The following is an 18,963-nucleotide window of genomic DNA, read 5'->3' as shown; positions in this document are numbered from 1 at the left end:
AAAACAAGTAATGGTTGAGGAGGATATTTTTAAGTTAGTCAAAGTATGTGGAAGCAACGGCAGGTTATGTCCACTCAGTTTATAAAATGAAGGGAAGGATCCAATGACAGATTTTGGATTCATCCATTCAAACGGCTTGAATGGTTCTCCAGTGACCTCAATGGCAGATGATGAACCCCAGTACTGCATGTCATTGGCTTAGTGCAGTGATTGAAGGTCAGTCTCTCCCCACTGGTAACAGTTCTATGTAAAGCAGCAGTATCTGGAGTACTAATATTACATATTATATAATTTGATAATATCAACATAATACAAGTCTTTTGTTTTTTTTACAAGGGCTATATATGTTTTCATATCAAGTGTTAAATGCAATCTTCGTAAAGATGTAGCCTTCACAACATCCTAACAAAGTTTCATATTTCATAAAAGTTACAGTTTCTCAAGAGTCCCTTATAATGGGAATTCCTTCATTTAAGCTTCCCCTCCCCTTTGACATTTCTTGGTTTCTTTGCCAAAATGTACATCTTTAACCTAAGATGATGTACTACACACATCAGGGCAACTAATTTGCAGTCTAGCTAGACCTTAAATACACTTCTAAACATAATGTGTTGATGTGTAACCTATTTTTCTTTTGGGGGAATGGATGGATGGAGGGATGGATACATGGTTTATAGTGACAATACCTCCCTACTTCATTGATAACCTCTAATGCAAAGTCAGTTTAGGTTGGAGAGGAGTATATGTTCAGAAACAAATAAAACACTAATGACAGGAAAGCTAATAGCAACACAGGGAGTCAAACGACCGAATATAACATACAGTTTGTTTCAGATCACCATTCTGACAATAGCAGCTTCTAACATTTTTGAAAGATATACTTTTTCTTCTTACATGGAAACTAAAAAAGTGCAGTAACTGAGGTCAATAATACAAACACTGATTAAATATGAGAGTTTGTAAAAATGAAATACATGAAAACAAACACAAAAAACCCTTTTCCAACGCTCCTGTCCATCAAGAACATAATAATATTTACATTATATTTTAGATTTTTCTTTATTATTATTTGGTGGAAAATAATACCTTCTCACGTTCTCTGCATGTTGTTGTAGTTCTTCACTAATATTGGTTTTAAAATGAAAAAAAAAAAATGTAAAAATTGAAATTGAATGAAATAACTCTTACATTGCCACTTGAGGATGATCTGGAATGCTATAGCAGCCTAATATGAGTCTGAGGGACTGTGCCATTGGCCGAAATTAAATGAAAAGTCGTAATCATGCTGATTGTAACCACAACTATGTTTGCAGCTGACTAAGAACAGCTAATTTTAGGCAAATATGCCACGCAGCCTTAATTGTCAAATGTGCATGAAAAAAAAAAAACTAGTGTACATGTGTCTGGAATGAAGAATAACAAAATACGACGCTATTGTAGCAGCCATATAATCTATTGAAGTTAATTGGTGGGGACGGACCCGAGTTCACAATACTGAAAAGTGCTGATCAGAACAACCATGGGCACTTTTTACTGCAGAGAAAAATGTAACGGTTAAATTAATTACTTAAACACTAGACCAGCAGAGAATCTCAGGGACCTTTGATCATTTTGTGACTGCAAGTGTTGTGTTGACATATACATCCAAATGTCATTTTCATGTATAGCATTGTTGCCTGCAGAGCTACAGCTGAGGGTCCAATACTACTGGGAGGGGAGAGAATGAGAGATATGTGTGTCAGATGTGGTCTCCTTCCTCCAATACTGATTCTCACTAAGAGCTATGGCCTGTATCCAGCCCTTTAATGCTGTACTCTTGCGTGACTTTGCTGTGCAGTACTGTGCGATCCAAAAAGCCACAGACTCCTGACAAGCATTGACTACATTCTGAACAGGGCTGGGGTCATTTTATTTTCAGTTTAAACATTTTTGAATCTGTGCTTGAGGTAACAAACTTCTGATTAAGCACTATGAGGGAGTAGTTCAATCTGAAACTAAAATCACCCCAAGCCGAAGTGAGGTGTTAACAATGACATTCTTTAAGTTGTGGTCAATGTATGTAGTATTTTTCTTGATCTGTTGGGTTAAACAGGAATGACATGTGAGGTTCTGGGTTTTTTAAGGTTTTTAGTGCATTTCATATGTGGTGTTTTCAACATGTATTCTCTGAAAGTATTATGGACTAACATGCAAGTGTGAATGAATGCTATAAAGAGATACTGTAAGCAGCAAGGCAGACAAAGCTGTCTACCCCTATAAGATATGATGATATGAAGATGGCAAGTAGCAGCAAACACAGTAGCAGAAGCCATGCTAAAAATGCTTTAATTATGCATTCAGGATTTTGATCTAAGTATAAAATTGTCTTAGGAAATTGTGTGTGTGGTTGGTCAACAATTAGTTGCCATTTTTTGTGTGTGTTTATGTGCATTTTATTTTGGCTTTTGTGTTGAATCTGTGGCTTAAAACAATATGGCTGTCTCATTCCTCACCAAGCTAGGAATAACCTCTATAGCCTCTGATGTGCCTATGAAGAAACACTTTACTGAAAAGGACATCGAGAGTCAGGATGTCTGACCTGTATGAGACCAGGAATGATATAAGCACAATTGTCTAGCCCCCCAGAAAAAATGTTGAACATGCCTTCAAAGTGTTTGAGGATTATTTTTTTAACATTTGTCTTGATTTCCTTCATATTTGCAAAACACAGAGCCAACATCAACATAATCCCCCACTTGCACATTTTGATTTACTTTTGGTTCAATCATGTGATTGTAGAGCAAGGTCACTAAAATAGACACCAAAGCCAGCACAAAACTGAACAAAAGGCATGCAACCTAGGCTTGGTTATGTTTTTGTTTAGGTTTTGTTTGTTTTCTTCTTGAAAAAAAAAAGTCTGTTTCATGTTTGTTTTTTCTCCTTACTATATATGTTTTTTTTTTAAATGATATTGCAGGGTTACTTTCCTTTTAGCTGAGAAATGAAGTTTTCTGTGGAGTCTCATGAGTCTCATCCTCTATTCTAGATCTTTCTGTGATGTGGAGGCAGAGGCATTTCAACTGGTTGGGGTTGCAGTATGAATGGAGAGGTATGCCTGTTAAGCAGCAGGCAGGAAATTGGAGGCCGAGAAGAGGATGAAGGAGGGGTCTGCCTCGGCCACTCTGGCTGTGTCGTGTTGGAGCAAGGGTCCTGGGACGCTGAACAGAGGTCCCTCCTCAGGTTGGTCACCCCAGGGAATAGACATGTTCATCCTTTCTGTTCTCTATAGCATTCAGATCCCGACAGGAGCACTCATCCCGTATGTCACAGGACATGGGGAATGGAATCACCTGAGTGGGAGAGAAAAAGATACTTGCATTCATAAAGCTGTCCTTTCAAAAATATAAAACCATTTTCTGATCTTACACTGCTATGGTTTAGGTTTGGTTAGGTTAAAGTACAAAAACTAATGTGGTTAAGATTAAGGAAAGATCATGGTTTTGGTTAAAATGACCACTTAATTAAAGGGTAACTACCGCTTTTTTCAACCTGGAACCTATTTTCCCATGTTTTTGTGTGTAAGTGACTGATAGGAACAACAATCTTTGGCAGTGGTCCAGTATTAAGCGTGAACGCTGTAAGCGGCAGCCTTGAACCGTGCTACAAAGTAACCGTATGGGGCATATTATGCATTATCAGTTGTCCACTAAAAGTACTGTTTTTGCAACTGAAAGGCTTAGATTATTATTCTGTTTCATTATTATGTCTGACAACATTATGGAAAGGATCCCTACAGAGATAGGCCTTTTTAAGACTCTTTAAGACCTTTCTGTTTAACCAGAAACACCTCTGAGGTCGCTAGCGCTAAACCCACCAGACTCCATTTAAAAAAAACAATACTGTTAGCGTATATAGAGCCAACATATTGTCACATGTAAATTGGTAAACTATCCATCCATCTTCGTCCACTTATCCGGTGTCGGGTCGCGGGGGGAGCAGCTCCAGCAGGGGACCCCAAACTTCCCTTTCCCGAGCAACATTAACCAGCTCCGACTGGGGGATCCCGAGGCGTTCCCAGGCCAGGTTGGAGATATAATCCCTCGTGGAACACCTCCCTAGGGAGGCGCCCAGGGGGCATCCTTACCAGATGCCCGAACCACCTCAACTGGCTCCTTTCGACGCAAAGGAGCAGCGGCTCTGCTCCGAGCTCCTCACGGATGACTGAGCTTCTCACCCTATCTCTAAGGGAGACGCCAGCCACCCTCCTGAGGAAACCCATTTCAGCCGCTTGTACCCTGGATCTCGTTCTTTCGGTCATGACCCAGCCTTCATGACCATAGGTGAGGGTAGGAACGAAAACTGACCGGTAGATCGAGAGCTTTGCCTTCTGGCTAAGCTCTCTTTTTTTTTCTATTGTGCGATAGATTGAATGCAATACCGCACCCGCTGCGCCGATTCTCCGACCAATCTCCCGCTCCATTGTCCCCTCACTCGCGAACACAACCCCAAGGTACTTGAACTCCTTCACTTGGGGTAAGGACTCATTCCCTACCTGGAGAAGGCATTCCATCGGTTTCCTGCTGAGAACCATGGCCTCAGATTTAGAGGTGCTGATCCTCATCCCAACCGCTTCACACTCGGTTGCGAACCGATCCAGTGAGTGCTGAAGGTTGCAGGCCGATGATGCCATCAGGACCACATCATCTGCAAAGAGCAGCGATGAGATCCCCAGCCCACCAAACTGCAACCCCTCCCCACCCCGACTACGCCTCGATATCCTGTCCATAAATACTACAAACAGGATTGGTGACAAAGCGCAGCCCTGGCGGAGGCCAACCCTCACCTGAAACGAGTCCGACTTACTACCGAGAACCCGGACACAGCTCTCGCTTTGGTTGTACAGAGATTGGATGGCCCTGAGAAGAGACCCCCTCACCCCATACTCCCGCAGCACCTCCCACAGTATCTCCCGGGGACCCGGTCATACGCCTTCTCCAAATCCACAAAACACATGTAGACCCGGTTGGGCATACTCCCAGGCTCCCTCCAGGATCCTTGCGAGAGTGAAGAGCTGGTCCGTTGTTCCACGACCAGGACGGAATCCGCATTGTTCCTCCTCAACCCGAGGTTCGACTATCGGCCGAACCCTCCTTTCCAGCACCTTGGAGTAGACTTTACCAGGGAGGCTGAGAAGTGTGATACCCCTATAATTGGCACACACCCTCTGGTCCCCCTTTTTAAAAAGGGGAACCACCACCCCAGTCTGCCACTCCTTTGGCACCGTCCCAGACTTCCACGCAATGTTGAAAAGGCGTGTCAACCAGGACAGCCCCTCCACACCCAGAGCCTTGAGCATTTCTGGACGGATCTCATCATCATTATCCTCCAGCTCTGCCTCTAACATAGAGGGCGTATTAGTCGGATTCAGGAGTTCCTCAAAGTGCTCCTTCCACCGCCCTATTACCTCCTCAGTTGAGGTCAACAGTGTCCCATCCTTACTGTACACAGCTTGGATGGTTCCCCGCTTCCCCCTCCTGAGGTGGCGAACAGTTTTCCAGAAGCACTTTGGTGCCGACCGAAAGTCCTTCTCCATGTCTTCTCCAAACTTCTCCTACACCCGCTGCTTTGCCTCTTTCACGGCAGAGGCTGCAGCCCTTCGGGCCCTTCGGTACCCTGCAACTGCCTCCGGAGTCCTCCGGGATAACATATCCCGGAAAGACTCCTTCTTCAGTCGGACGGCTTCCCTGACCACCGGTGTCCACCACGGTGTTCGTGGGTTACCGCCCCTTGAGGCACCTAAGACCCTAAGACCACAGCTCCTCGCCGCAGCTTCAGCAATGGAAACTTTGAACATTGTCCACTCGGGTTCAATGCCCCCAGCCTCCACAGGGATGCACGAAAAAGCTCCGCCGGAGGTGTGAGTTGAAAGTCTGTTGGACAGGGGCCTCCTCCAGACGTTCCCAATTTACCCGCACTACACGTTTGGGCTTACCAGGTCTGTCCAGAGTCTTCCCCACCCTCTGACCCAACTCATCACCAGATGGTGATCGGTTGACAGCTCTGCCCCTCTCTTCACCCGAGTGTCCAAAACATACGGCCTCAGATCAGATGAAACGATTATGAAATCGATCATTGACCTTGGCCTAGGGTGCTCTGGTACCAGGTACACTTATGAGCATCCCTATGTTCGAACATGGTGTTCGTTATAGACAATCCATGACTAGCACAGAAGTCCAACAACAAACACCCACTCTGGTTTAGATCAGGGAGGCCGTTCCTCCCAATCACGCCTCTCAGGTGTCTCCATCATTGCCCACGTGTGCGTTGAAGTCCCCCAGCAGAACAATGGAGTCCCCACTGGAGCCCCATGCAGGACTCCAGTCAAGGTCTCAAGAAGGCCGAATACTCCGAACTCCTGTTTGGTGCATATGCACAAACAACAGTCAGAGTTTTCCCCCACAACCCGCAGGCGTGGGGAGGCGACCCTCTCGTCCACCGGGTAAACTCCAACACAGCGGCGCCAGCCGGGGCTTGTGAGTATCCCCACACCCGCCCGGCGCCTCACACCCTGGGCAACTCCGGAGAAGAAAAGAGTCCAACCCCTATCCAGGAGTATGGTTCCAGAACCAAGACTGTGCGTAGAGGTAAGCCCCACCAGATCTAACCGGTAGCGCTCCACCTCCCGCACCAGTTCCGGCTCCTTCCCCCACAGAGAGGTGACGTTCCACGTCCCCAGAGCCAGCGTCTGCCGCCCGGGTCTGGTCCGTCGAGGCCCCTGACCTTCACTGCCACCCATGTGGCATCGCACCCGACTCCAACGGTTCCTCCCACAGGTGGTGGGCCCATGGGATGGAGAGGGAGTTGCCACGTAGCTTGTTCGGGCTGTGCCCGGCCGGGCTCCGTGGCAAACCCGGCCACCAGGCACTCGCCGACGAGCCCGCCGTCTGGGCCTGGCTCCAGACGGGGGCCCCGGGCTTCCTCCGGGCAGGGTCACTCCATCTCTGCTTAGCTTTTTCATTGGGGTTTTTGAACCATTCTTTGTCTGGCCCCTCACCTGAGACCACTTTGCCTTGGGAGACCCTACCAGGAGCACAAAGCTCCAGACAACACAGCCCTCAGGTTCACAGAGACACACAAACCTCTCCACCACGATAAGGTGATGGTTCACGGATTGGTAAACTATGTGTTTATTTAAACCAAAACTAGAGTTGTGATGGTTGGAAAAGTGGAAAGGCGACCTAAAACGGCTTTTCATAGTTTTATTTAGTTTCTGTCTGTCAACGTAGCGTATTTTATGATGAAAAAAATGGTAGTTACCCTTTAAGGTTAGGGACCTTCTTTGTCATGTTAACATGTCATGATTTTTTTAAAACAACGTTGACTGTCCTTTGGAAGTGGGAAATGACAGTCTCCCTTGTTAATCCAATGTTTAGTTGACCCACCCATCCACACGGACTTCCTTCCTCTGTGGATGTTGTTCCTCTATATTAAAGTCACTTGAGTCAGACATTTAATATTTTCCCAAATGTTGTAATGGTGCCACCACTCAATTAGCTTGAATGGAACATGTGATCAAAATTTTAGAAAAAAGTATGAATTGAGATATTTTTTAATTATATAATAACCAGTGGACATACACCACCTAGCTTTACCCATCTCTGTCAGATGCACACGCGCACACACACACACACACACACACACACACACACACACACACACACACACACACACACACACACACACACACACACACACACACACACACACACACACACACACACAACCTTGCCCACTCTCTTTCTCTTCTCCTAATAGTTGATGTAGACCAGATTTGGCATGGTTCTCATTAGGCCATTTGTCTCATTTTGTAATGGGTACACAAACTCTGTGTACACAGTGTACCTAAACTCAGAGCTAAACTGTCAGTCGCTGAAGCCTAGTGTTGCCAAAACTGTGGCATCAATTTAGAACGACAAAAGACGAATACATTGTGTTGGAGGTCTGCAGTTAAAAGAAAATAATGGACACCTGACAGCCAATGAGAAGCGAAAATTCTTGTCATGGTATGAATGTATGTGACATATATATATATATATATATATATATATATATAGCGTTTTGGTGCATTTGGCGTTAGTGTTAATTTTGTCAGACGAGACGAGACTAAATATGTTCGTCAACGACCTTTTTTCCATGACTAAGACGAGACGATGACGAGACTGCGCCATTGTCCAAAAACGCTGACTAAGACTAAATTAACATGCATTATTGTTGACGAAAAAAGACGAGACTAAAATGTTTTGCATAAAATAAAAACTAAGATAAAATCTCTCTTCATTTTCGTCTACAATTGTCTCTACTTTTCCATCATGAGATAGAATATTCAGCTGTTACTTGGGTACCAAGACCCAGTGCTAATACGGCACCGACCGGTGCCATAACGACCGCTATCTACCGGACAGAATAGCAACGCGGATTTCGGTGCCACTTCAATGCCTGCGCTTCTCTCTGATGCTCCTAAACAGACGTTAGAGGCAACCGAAACATCGCTGCACGGGACGCTAGTTAACACTATACCTGACAGCAGGTAACGTCAGCCTACCGTTAGCTAGTTAACACTACACCTGACAGCAGGTAACGTTAGCCTACCGTTAGCTAGTTAACACTACACCTGACAGCAGGTAACGTTAGCCTACTGTTAGCTAGCAGCTGGATTAAACACGGTTAAAATGCTGACAGCTAAACGGTGTAAAAGTTTGTCTGTATTTCACTGTAGAGGATTCCAACAGGGGGACGTACGACAGTCTGCAGCTGCTGTTGTCTGAATAACAACACATATGTTGCGTTCACTTCAAACTCGCCTCCACAGCCTCGTGCTGCATTCAATTTTATTGTAAAATACCATTTTCCTATTCAGTGGTTATTTTTGTCGTTTAACAGGAATTTACTGGTGAAATAAGGAAGAGGCTCAATTTTTATATAACTTTATATAATTTATTTTTATATAACTATTTGACTGAAATGGTTATCAGAAATAATCTCAGTTCTTACAGACCTATAAAATATCACAATCTCAGAATATCAGAGAATATAGAGAATATCCCAGTTTCTCTGATAGTCTGATGTCAAAGTAAAATACTGTAGGTGTAAATAGTTGTGGAAGATCACTGGCCATTGCCCCTGGTGTTTGACGTCATTGGATAACGTTGGCAATGCGTCACCAGCACCAGCTGCTGCTGCCTTGTCTGCTTGCCTCTCGGGGGGCCAGCTTCAGCTGTTTGGGTACACAAAATGTGTCCAGGCCAAACAAGGAACACACGTGGTCCAAGTCATGGAAGGCAGGCAGCAGACCAAGGGCATGTCTGCATTTGTGTCCTGGTGGCTTATCAGATCAATGTGTCGGTGCCTGCGGTGTTGCTTTTTCTTGTTAGGGCTGAGTGGTATTGCCTTTTTTGCACAATGGATCTCTGTATACAATGTAAATGTAACAACAATACTGGCCACTGTAACCAACACAGCTACTTAGCTGACATTGTGCCTCATGCCAAACATAGCTATTAGTTCAAAGCTGTCTGGCTGCTATGGGAGGAGTCATTTCCAGGGGAGGGTCATGGGGGTTATTATTTAAATATGAAGTAGTGGCTGTATAAGTACCCAGACTACTACTGTAATGCCATCAAACAAATTTCACCATGAGCTAATACTATCTGGGAGGGTTAGTCAGGTTAGGTAATTATTTAATGCATTAGCATTAAAATGAGAAAGTAATGAGAATGTCCCATCCACAAAGATGCATCCTTGATAATAGTGTCCCTTATATTGCACACCATCAACATCAAAGTTTGGAACTTTGAAGCTGACTCACTCACAATCTCCAAGTCTGTTTTTATAGAAGAAATTGTTTAGTGCTGTGTTGCAAATTTGACATATTTATCTAAAATCACATCTTCTAAGATTTGAAATAAATAAAAAAATAACGAGACCTTCTCATAACTTATCACTTTCTTTTAGTTTTACTAAAAGTATGTCATGAAATTAGGCACATTTTTATTTGAAAAGCAGTATAAAGTAAATGTAAAATGTTTTAGTTGGTGGTAAACGCACACAGGAAACACCACCAATAGTTTTTGAGATTCAGTGATTTGTTGACCGCATGTCTGTGGAAGGACATGGGGGAGCATGTTAGTCAATGAGGAGCAGTGACGCAGGCTCCCCTTTGAAATGGGGTATAAAATAAATTGTTTGTGTGTGTATGTGTGTGTGTGTGTGTGTGTGTGTGTGTGTGTGTGTGTGTGTGTGTGTGGGGGGTGGGGGGGTGTTCCTCATGTGAGGGCCTGTGGGTAGTGCCCAGACTCCTCTGAGAAAATGAGGCCTACATGTGACGACTTTACAAGCCGATGGCCGGACACACTTCAGAAACAGCTGTCAACCGCATGAACAGTGTTTCCACCAAGAACGTGGGGTTCCTCGCTCCCACCTGACACTTTCTCAGTAATTACACTATCTCTCACCACTTTCACATTGTCTCCTTAGAGTCTCTTACTTGCTTTATTACTCCTCTCTCTTGCAGCACACATTCCCATTACCCCTCCCACTACACCTTACTTCCCCTCCAAGGCCACTTCTGTTTATCTCTCTATCTAGAAAATGATGGTGGGTGGCAAATTTGACATGGTTTCCTTTGACCTTGACCTCCAGGGTGGCTGGGCCAGCTGCCACATCTGGCCCTGACTTGAGGGTTCTCTCAGGGTGGCTGGGAAATGGGAGTGGCTGGCCTTGTGAGCCTGGGGGCCCTCATGCTGCCTCCATGTCCCAGGGCTGGGGGAGGACACCCACTAACTGCAACATGAAAGCCCTTCCATCTCAGGAACAGGTCAAAATAACACAAAGTTCCTCTAATTTTTGTGTGTACAGTATGTGCGTGTCAGGCTTGTGCTTAAAGGGAAGACGGTGTGTAAGGGGCACAAGCCTGGGGAAAGGGCATCTAGGGATATACAGTATAACACACTATTCATTAGCAAGTAACAGTTAATATTAGAGTGAATTACAACTAGCAACAATTTTGTCAGTCTTCAGGGAATATAGTATAATATAGTATATGTTTTTACTAAGGTTGTTTATATATATATATATATATATATATATATATATATATATATATATATATATATATATATATATCCTTTTAAAATGCAATATTTTCTGTCCACATGTGTTAGGAAACAGACAATACAAAGCACTGCAAAGCAAAATGGAACGTATAGGAACACAAACAGTGAGCTTTGATTGCACCTGCAGTCTCATGATTCCAAACAACCTTGCACAACAGAACTGTCACTTCGGTCATGGTGTATCACAAAAATTAAAATCAATAGTCAAACTAAATCAGTCACTTGAACCATTGAGTAAAGAGGCTATAGTCTTTGAGGAAAAAATATTTACTGTAAATTTAAAACTTGAACAGATTTCTGAATGAGAAAAACAGAAAGAAACACAGTAAGAAGAGAATGTTTTAATGGATATGATTAGAACGGAGAGAAAGCAACTTAAGAGCAAAATAACACATACCTGAGTTTGGCAAAATAAGTGTAAGAACTTGGCATCAGCAAACAGCCAAACCCCCTAAAAACTGTGGGGAGTTGATGTACTTTGCCCCTTCCACCCTCACCCCCTACTCCCCACACAGATACACACAGAAAAGTTAGAAATAAAGGAAGCTATGGTATGCTGCTGCTTATTCTGTGATTTGCCATAAGCATTGCATTGTAGTGGAAAAGAAAGCAAATCTTAATGCCATGACCAAAAAATCCCTCTATATGTGCCTGCACCTATCTGTGCCTCAGCCACTTCCTCCCCTTTAAGTGCCCTGGCAGAGCCTTGGCAATGGGAAATAAAGTCAAGTTAGCTGCCCTCAGACATTTAAAAAAATTAAGAGCTGTTGCTGGCATGTGCTTTTGGCATCCAGTTATGTGAACATCATTTTGATGTTAAAGCAGAAATTAAGAGAACAAAAATAATATTATTAATCACTGATAAATACCATACTATCCCTCTATATCTATACAGTACAGGCCAAAAGTTTGGACACACCTTCTCATTCAATGCGTTTCCTTTTATTTTCATGACTATTTACATTGTAGATTCCCACTGAAGGCATCATTACTATGAATGAACACATATGGAATTATGTATTTAACAAAGAATTGTGAAATAACTGAAAACATGTCTTATATTTTAGATTTTTCAAAGTAGCCACCCTTTGCTTTTTTATTAATAAAGGGAAAAATTCCACTAATTAACCCTGACAAAGCACACCTGTGAAGTGAAAACCATTTCAGGTGACTACCTCATGAAGCTCATTGAGATAACACCAAGGGTTTGCAGAGTTATCAAAAAAAGCAAAGGGTGGCTACTTTGAGGAATCTAAAATATAAGACATGTTTTCAGTTATACAACACTTTTTTGTTAAGTACATAATTCCATATGTGTTCATTCATAGTTTTGATGCCTTCAGTGAGAATCTACAATGTAAATAGTCATGAAAATAAAGAAACACATCGAATGAGAAGGTGTGTCCAAACTTTTGGCCTGTACTGTAATTCTGTACAAGCTTCAAAAGATGGTCTGTTTGGAATTTGATTTGTGGGGATTTTAATAGAAATAACTTAAATGTAAATCTGGTTAGCCAAAAACAAAGAGAAGAGAATTAAATTTCAGTTGTTATTTTGAAAGGGCTTTGTCTACGTGAATCCCCAACAGAGACAGAGAGGTTAAGTGGTCAGCTGTGGTTATCATGGACCTTCAACTTAGATGCAAACATCAATCATGACACATAGCAATCGCATATTAAGCATACTTGTGCCAGACTCAGAGATGTAAACAGGGGTGAGGGACAAGGAGGGATCTGGGCACTTACCCAAGACCCCACCACCAACACAGACAGAAAAACCTACCTACCTAAAAATATTTTTTTAAAAGCTCAAGCCGTATAACTATATAATCAGTGACCTCTGCGTACTGCTACCAGAATCCAAGAAAGGAATTCCGTCTGAACTAGGTGGGCTACAAAATGGGTCTTGCGCAGGCAACCCTCATACCCTTTCCTCCTCTCCTCCCTGCCTCTCCAAATTCAGCCAACAGCTTGCAACTATTAAGGGGAGATCCTGTGGTGACCTTACGTGCAGCCAGTCCTTGCACCTTCAAAGCTCCTGGGGTGGAATAATACACAGCAAGTCATCCAGAACATCTTAATACACAAATCTCTACCAAAATAAAAGACGAGAGCAGCATTTGCTGGGAAGGGGAGTAAAAGTAAACGTGCAGCAGAGTTCCCTTGCTTTTCACAATATTGCTTTTTTTCTCTTAGTTATTCAGCTTGTATCTGGATTAAAGTTGAAGTTGACAAGAAAAAAAGAGAAAATTAGAAGCAGGAGGAACCTGGCAAACTTTAATAATTGATAATAACTTAATTCCTACAATAGTATTTAGGCATTTTGGGAAAAATTAGAAATTGTCCAAATTTTGTACTTTGAAGACATTTTAATCCAGAAATTATAATTTCATATTGCGCCATTGAATAATTTCAGATTTGAGAGGCATGTTGTTAGATGTTGGCAAAAACTATAAATAATAATAAGGAAGTCACTTAAGCATCTTCTACTAAGGAAGGGTAAGCAGATGTTTTTGTCAGTGTGTTGTGGAATGAAGACATAATAATGGACAGTTGGTTTTAGGTCACAGAGTGAACAAGTGAGGCAGATTAGGATTTGTTTTAACTGTTGGACTCTTTAGACGGACTAATAGGACAAAAGGATAGATGACTCTGGATGCCAAGGGCGAATGTAAGTGTTGTAAAATTTAATTTTGCCCTGTCCTTAATTCCTTTTACCTCATTACAAAAGATCAGAGAGAAAGAGATGTGTAAAGGTTTTGGCAGAGGCACAAATGAGAGGTGTGTGTGTGCATGGATCATATAATATCAGTGTTCTCACGTGCTGTGTTACAACACAGTGGGGATACCAACAGTGAACAAGATTCCCACTGAGTCACCAAACCTCTTGTGCATAACACCCAGAGGCTGATGTGTCTGTTTGTGTGCTGTATGTGTGTGTGTGTGTGTGTGTGTGTGTGTGTGTGTGTGTGTGTGTGTGTGTGTGTGTGTGTGTGTGTGTGTGTGTATATATGTGAGAGTGTGAGAGAGACTGTGAGTGACACAGAGTGAGAAAAAGAAAATGTGAATGAGTATCTGACAGTGAATGAGTAGGAGAAAAACTGAATGAGAATGAGTAAGTGAATGAGAGTGAGAGGGGGAAAGAAGGACTTGGTACATTAGTGGTTTATCCTCCTTACTTATCCTTATTTTGTAACTTGACATACAGTATACACTAAGTTAATTAGGTACACCTAGCTACAACTGTTGCAGTCTAAAGTCCTGCAATAAATCATAGCTTCATTCAACTGTATGGTCATTTTGGATGATGTTGAATTGTATTACGTTATACTGACAGATGTTACTATCATTGTGCTCATCCCATTTACATCAGTGAGGATAGCCAAATATTAAATACACCTTTCTGTATAATATAATATGTGGAAATCTGTGGAAATAAATATATATATTAATTATATATAGTTTAATTTCTCAAAAAAAATAATTTCCTAAAACAACTAAACTTTAGTTTTTATCAAACATTATTTAACAGGATTAAGTAGTGCATTTGTTTGGGATGATTTTCATTCCTTTACGCCCACCTAGAAAAAAATCTTTAAAGGAGTCACTCCTCAAACAATTAAATGCAATCCAACTCCACAAACAACTGAATTTATTATTTGCACTTTCCATAAATATATGTTTGCTATAGTTGAGCAGGCCTATAAAATTAACTGTAAGAACACAATATAGTATTTTTCTGTGTATAATATAAATGCTAGGACCAGCAATAAATGCAGATAGTACATAGTTGACATCAAGTCACCTCCGCTGTGTCACAGACAACAGAATCTGTAACTACAAAATGTGTTCTGTGTTCAGGAACAATTAAACAAGTTGGGACAAAGTCCTCACTTGTGGTTGGGAGAAGAACAATGATTTCCCGCTAAAGAGGAAAACACTGCCCATCTTTGTCAAGTGTGTTATTCAGCAGCTCAGAGGAGGGAGACTGTCATAAATGAGTTACAGACTCCTTTTGTCATATATTGTGTAATTTTGTTTTGGTTTTAAAGGGTTTTAATCCATCCGTGCCCGCCTGCCACGCATGTGTTCAGTTTAGGAAAAATCAGAATCAGGTGCAAAATACCCTGTTTCTGTTTTAGACAGAGTTGATCAAATAAGGATGACTATGAGGATAGGCATTTCCCAAGAGCAATAAACAACTAAATTCCAATGCCTAACTAAACGCAAGTACCAAAATGATAATAAATATAGAGAAAATTTAAATGTGGACAAAAATATATCAAAGTAATAAAACAAGAAGATTAAGTTTTCAGGAATGCTGTCTAGCTAATTATTTAAAAGTGGCATTCTAGTTTATAAGAGTTTCTTGTACTTTTATGTATATTAGCCAAAGCATTTAGCAACGTGTGTGCAAGCAAGCAGTATCAATTAGGCAATGGGCTCACAAACTAGCAAGCAAAAGGGATTATATCAAACATCTGGCTTTCCTCTGTTCCCATATCAACGTCACATATCAGCTTAATTCCTTAGTGTTTCCTTTTTGTTTCTCACCCAGTTACTTTCCTTGCCCCTCGCTCCTGGCAGACGATAAATCATATTATGATTGGTTATTTCAGAGCAATTTTTCATATCTTTCCAAATAGTTTCAAGGGGACCTAATAGTGGAAAACACCAGTTAGGCTGCTTTCTTTAAATAATGCCAAGGCAAAATGGCTTCAAGTAGAATTTGGACAAGCAGCCTGGACTTCTTGAGCCCAGCTACAGTATGATTCACTGTGTCATACTGTAACAGCCCATAACTGTTTCAGTGGTTGGAATACTACTCTTCACACAATCAATATTTGCTTGCGTGATACAAGTTAGTACCAAGTAGATAATTTAATTCTCCATTTGCCTGTAGTTATTAGTAGTATGTAGGGCTGTCAAACGATTAGTTTTTTTAATCGCGATTAATTGCTGAATTTCTATAGTTAATCGCGATTAATCACATGTTTTATCACATGATTAAAATTCTATTAATTTGCATTTCAGAACTGTTTTTAAGTACATATTAACAATGGAAAGCAATTCTTACCCGTGTATCTTGATTGGGAATCAAATGAATGCAAAGAAAGTTACTTTATGAACTTGACTTTAAGATTTGTATTTGTTTATTATTTATTTACTGTAAACAAAAGAAGAAAAAAGAAAAAAAAGAAGGGTACTAAACAACAGTCAGGAACTTGTTTATTGTTAAAGCCATGGTCAAAATTTAAAATTTAATAATAATGTAATAACTATAACAATAACTTATTTCACCAGTAAATTGCTGTTGAACGACCGGGCCCCTATGCAGGATTATTAAGGCGGGCCCCCCTACAACATCACATGATTGCGATAAAAGTTGCGATGTCTTTTGTATGTTTGTTGCAATGAAGTTGCAGAAGACAGTGAAAGTTGCAAAAAAAAAGTTTTTTTAGGAAAGTTCTTTAAAAATAAAAAGGAAACTTGTTTTGGGGAGAATAATAATTATTACTATTAATTAATTACTCTGGGCTGAGATTTCCTAGAAACCTTACCAGAAAGGCTCAGGATGCTGCAAGTGTTGGTATAATATGAAAATGGCTGGTGGATTTAAGACAAAAAATTATAATTTGTTGAATGAATCAAATATGAACATATATGTCACTGTCAGTGGATTGTTGATCTTTAACATTGTTAGTTAATTTCCTATCCTGGCCACACATACAATCATATGGTTTGATAAAGTACTTATTGGACTTTAACTTATCATTGCACTTACAATAACAAGCGTAGCTGTCCTCAATTTAGGTCATCGTGTCATCTCATCTACGTTTTTTCCTACATCCATCATGTGTGATTGTGTGTGTGTGTATATGTGTGCGTCAGTCGCGGGGGAAATGGAGCAGCAGCCCCACCCGCTGCAGAGAGCAGACAGTATTCAAATAGCAGCCGCTTAAGAGACTTTATAGTGAAAAAACGTTACAGCGTACATTGATGTTAAAATGTATACAGGTTGGCAGGATGGTCTGAAATGTTTAGCACGGTTTTTCACTGTACGTTTTGTTGGTCAATGTGAGATGTTCGAGTTACACACACAGGTCTCGTCTTCAAGGAATATTATTTTTAAACTATAGATTTCTAACTTGACACCCAATTATAAGATGGTTCAGTAACCATGGCCTTCTTTGATGTACAACATTACAAATCCTAATTCTCTTGCTGCTCTAGTATCACCCAGCTTAACCTCTTACTGCAGTAAAACAATGAAGGGTCCATTGGGGTCGGTTAGTAAAAGTTAGTTATGCAACTTCTGGCTGAGCCCCTGCACTGGATTGGGGTCAGAAGATGTAGTTGGGAGTAATATTGTCTTTATTTTTGTTAGAAATGTGTATTACACATTTCTAACATCCACTGGCCAGGAATAATGCAGGGTCTAGTCAAAAATGCACAAAGGACTTGGTGCAAATTTAGTGATTGGAAGCTTTGCAACAGCATAGAGGCCATTTCACAGAAGGTTGAAGATTATATTTTGTGATTAGTAATTATGAAGTTTTGCATTATTTCTTTGCTAGCCCATATGTACGAATCTACTATTTTTAAAAATGTTTAATATGAATAAATTGCACAAAACGCAGACCCAGGGTGTAAATGTCTCTCCCTCTCTCTCTTAAGGCTCCTAGCCAGTCCTTAGTGATTATATGTGAACAAAACTAAAATTACATTTAGTTGTCTTATATTAGTTGTCATCTAATATCAGAAATGCTCCTTTTTGTCTTCTTTTTCATTGCTGGCTGGAGAAACATGTCAATGTCTGTATTTGGTTGACAGGAGCTGGCTGAGTGCCAATGTTACACCTTAGGGTACAAGAGACAAAGTAAACAAACTTGCGCTGTAGCCTACATGTCATGGTCAGACAGCGTGTTGTTAGTGGTATTAAAGAGTAAAGACCACGCCAGCCACATCCACAGCTATTCATTCTAGCATCTTTTTGGGCTCTCCTCACATGAGGGCCCTGGGTACTCAGTCCCCTTTTTCCCCCTAGTCCGATGCCCCTGCACGCCAGCATCTAACTGGACCAAAGTGTGGTGGTAATGTAAGTTTTTGTTTGCTGAAGTCATGTTCAGAATGACACTCACTATCACCATGTAAAGTTTCAAGACATTTTACTATACAGTTTTTTGAGAAGGGAAAAAAACTTTTAAAATTCATTGTAACACATAGAAAATGTGTTTATGTTTTAACTCTCATAAAATATTTTCCTTCAGATGTTCCTTCATATTTTCACTGAGATCTTGTTCAGGGTGACCCCGACTATAACCGAACCAAATCTGAAGTAATTTTACTTTCTCACTCCAAACTAAATTAAAAAAGTTGGCAGCCCTGCTGAAAATATGTTGTGCAGCACATTATTATGAATAAAACATAAGTCTGTCAGTGTAAAATGGTAAAATGTTTGGAGATCATGGGACATCATGTAATCTTTAAGATCTGTAAAGTCATGGACATGATTTAATCTTTAAGATCTGTAAAACATCAGAGACTCTTCTAGACTCTTTGTGGATCTGGATGCAATCAAACAAATACACCAAATGGTGCAGTAAAAAAACGTTTTGGTGCATGTAATTTTAAAAAGAAAAACGTATTTCGAGCCCTGTACCAACTCTCCTTTAGGGTACAAGAGGTACACTTGGATGATTCTCATTGATATTAAACCTTTGGGAAAACAATGTGGATGTGACCATTTAAACATTATGCAACAGTGCTGTTTGAAAATCTTGTTCCTCTAGCAAGGCCATGCCCTGGTAATG

General features: G+C 41.1%; 1 protein-coding gene across 2 annotated transcripts in view; it reads right to left on the bottom strand.

Moving 5' to 3' along the window:
* Nucleotides 1–2,315: 2,315 nt before the first annotated feature.
* Nucleotides 2,316–18,963, bottom strand: part of pappaa (pregnancy-associated plasma protein A, pappalysin 1a) — a 91,114-nt gene continuing 74,466 nt past the window's right edge. For both annotated transcript variants that reach the window (XM_028602483.1, XM_028602484.1), the window contains exon 22: nucleotides 2,316–3,329. In XM_028602483.1, the coding sequence (XP_028458284.1) occupies nucleotides 3,225–3,329 (105 nt within the window). In that variant the 3' untranslated portion in view covers nucleotides 2,316–3,224. The remainder of the gene's footprint in view (nucleotides 3,330–18,963) is intronic.

Source organism: Perca flavescens, chromosome 16 (assembly GCF_004354835.1).
Source record: "Perca flavescens isolate YP-PL-M2 chromosome 16, PFLA_1.0, whole genome shotgun sequence".
Lineage (NCBI taxonomy): Eukaryota > Metazoa > Chordata > Actinopteri > Perciformes > Percidae > Perca > Perca flavescens.
This window is presented reverse-complemented; position numbering and strand designations above follow the sequence as displayed.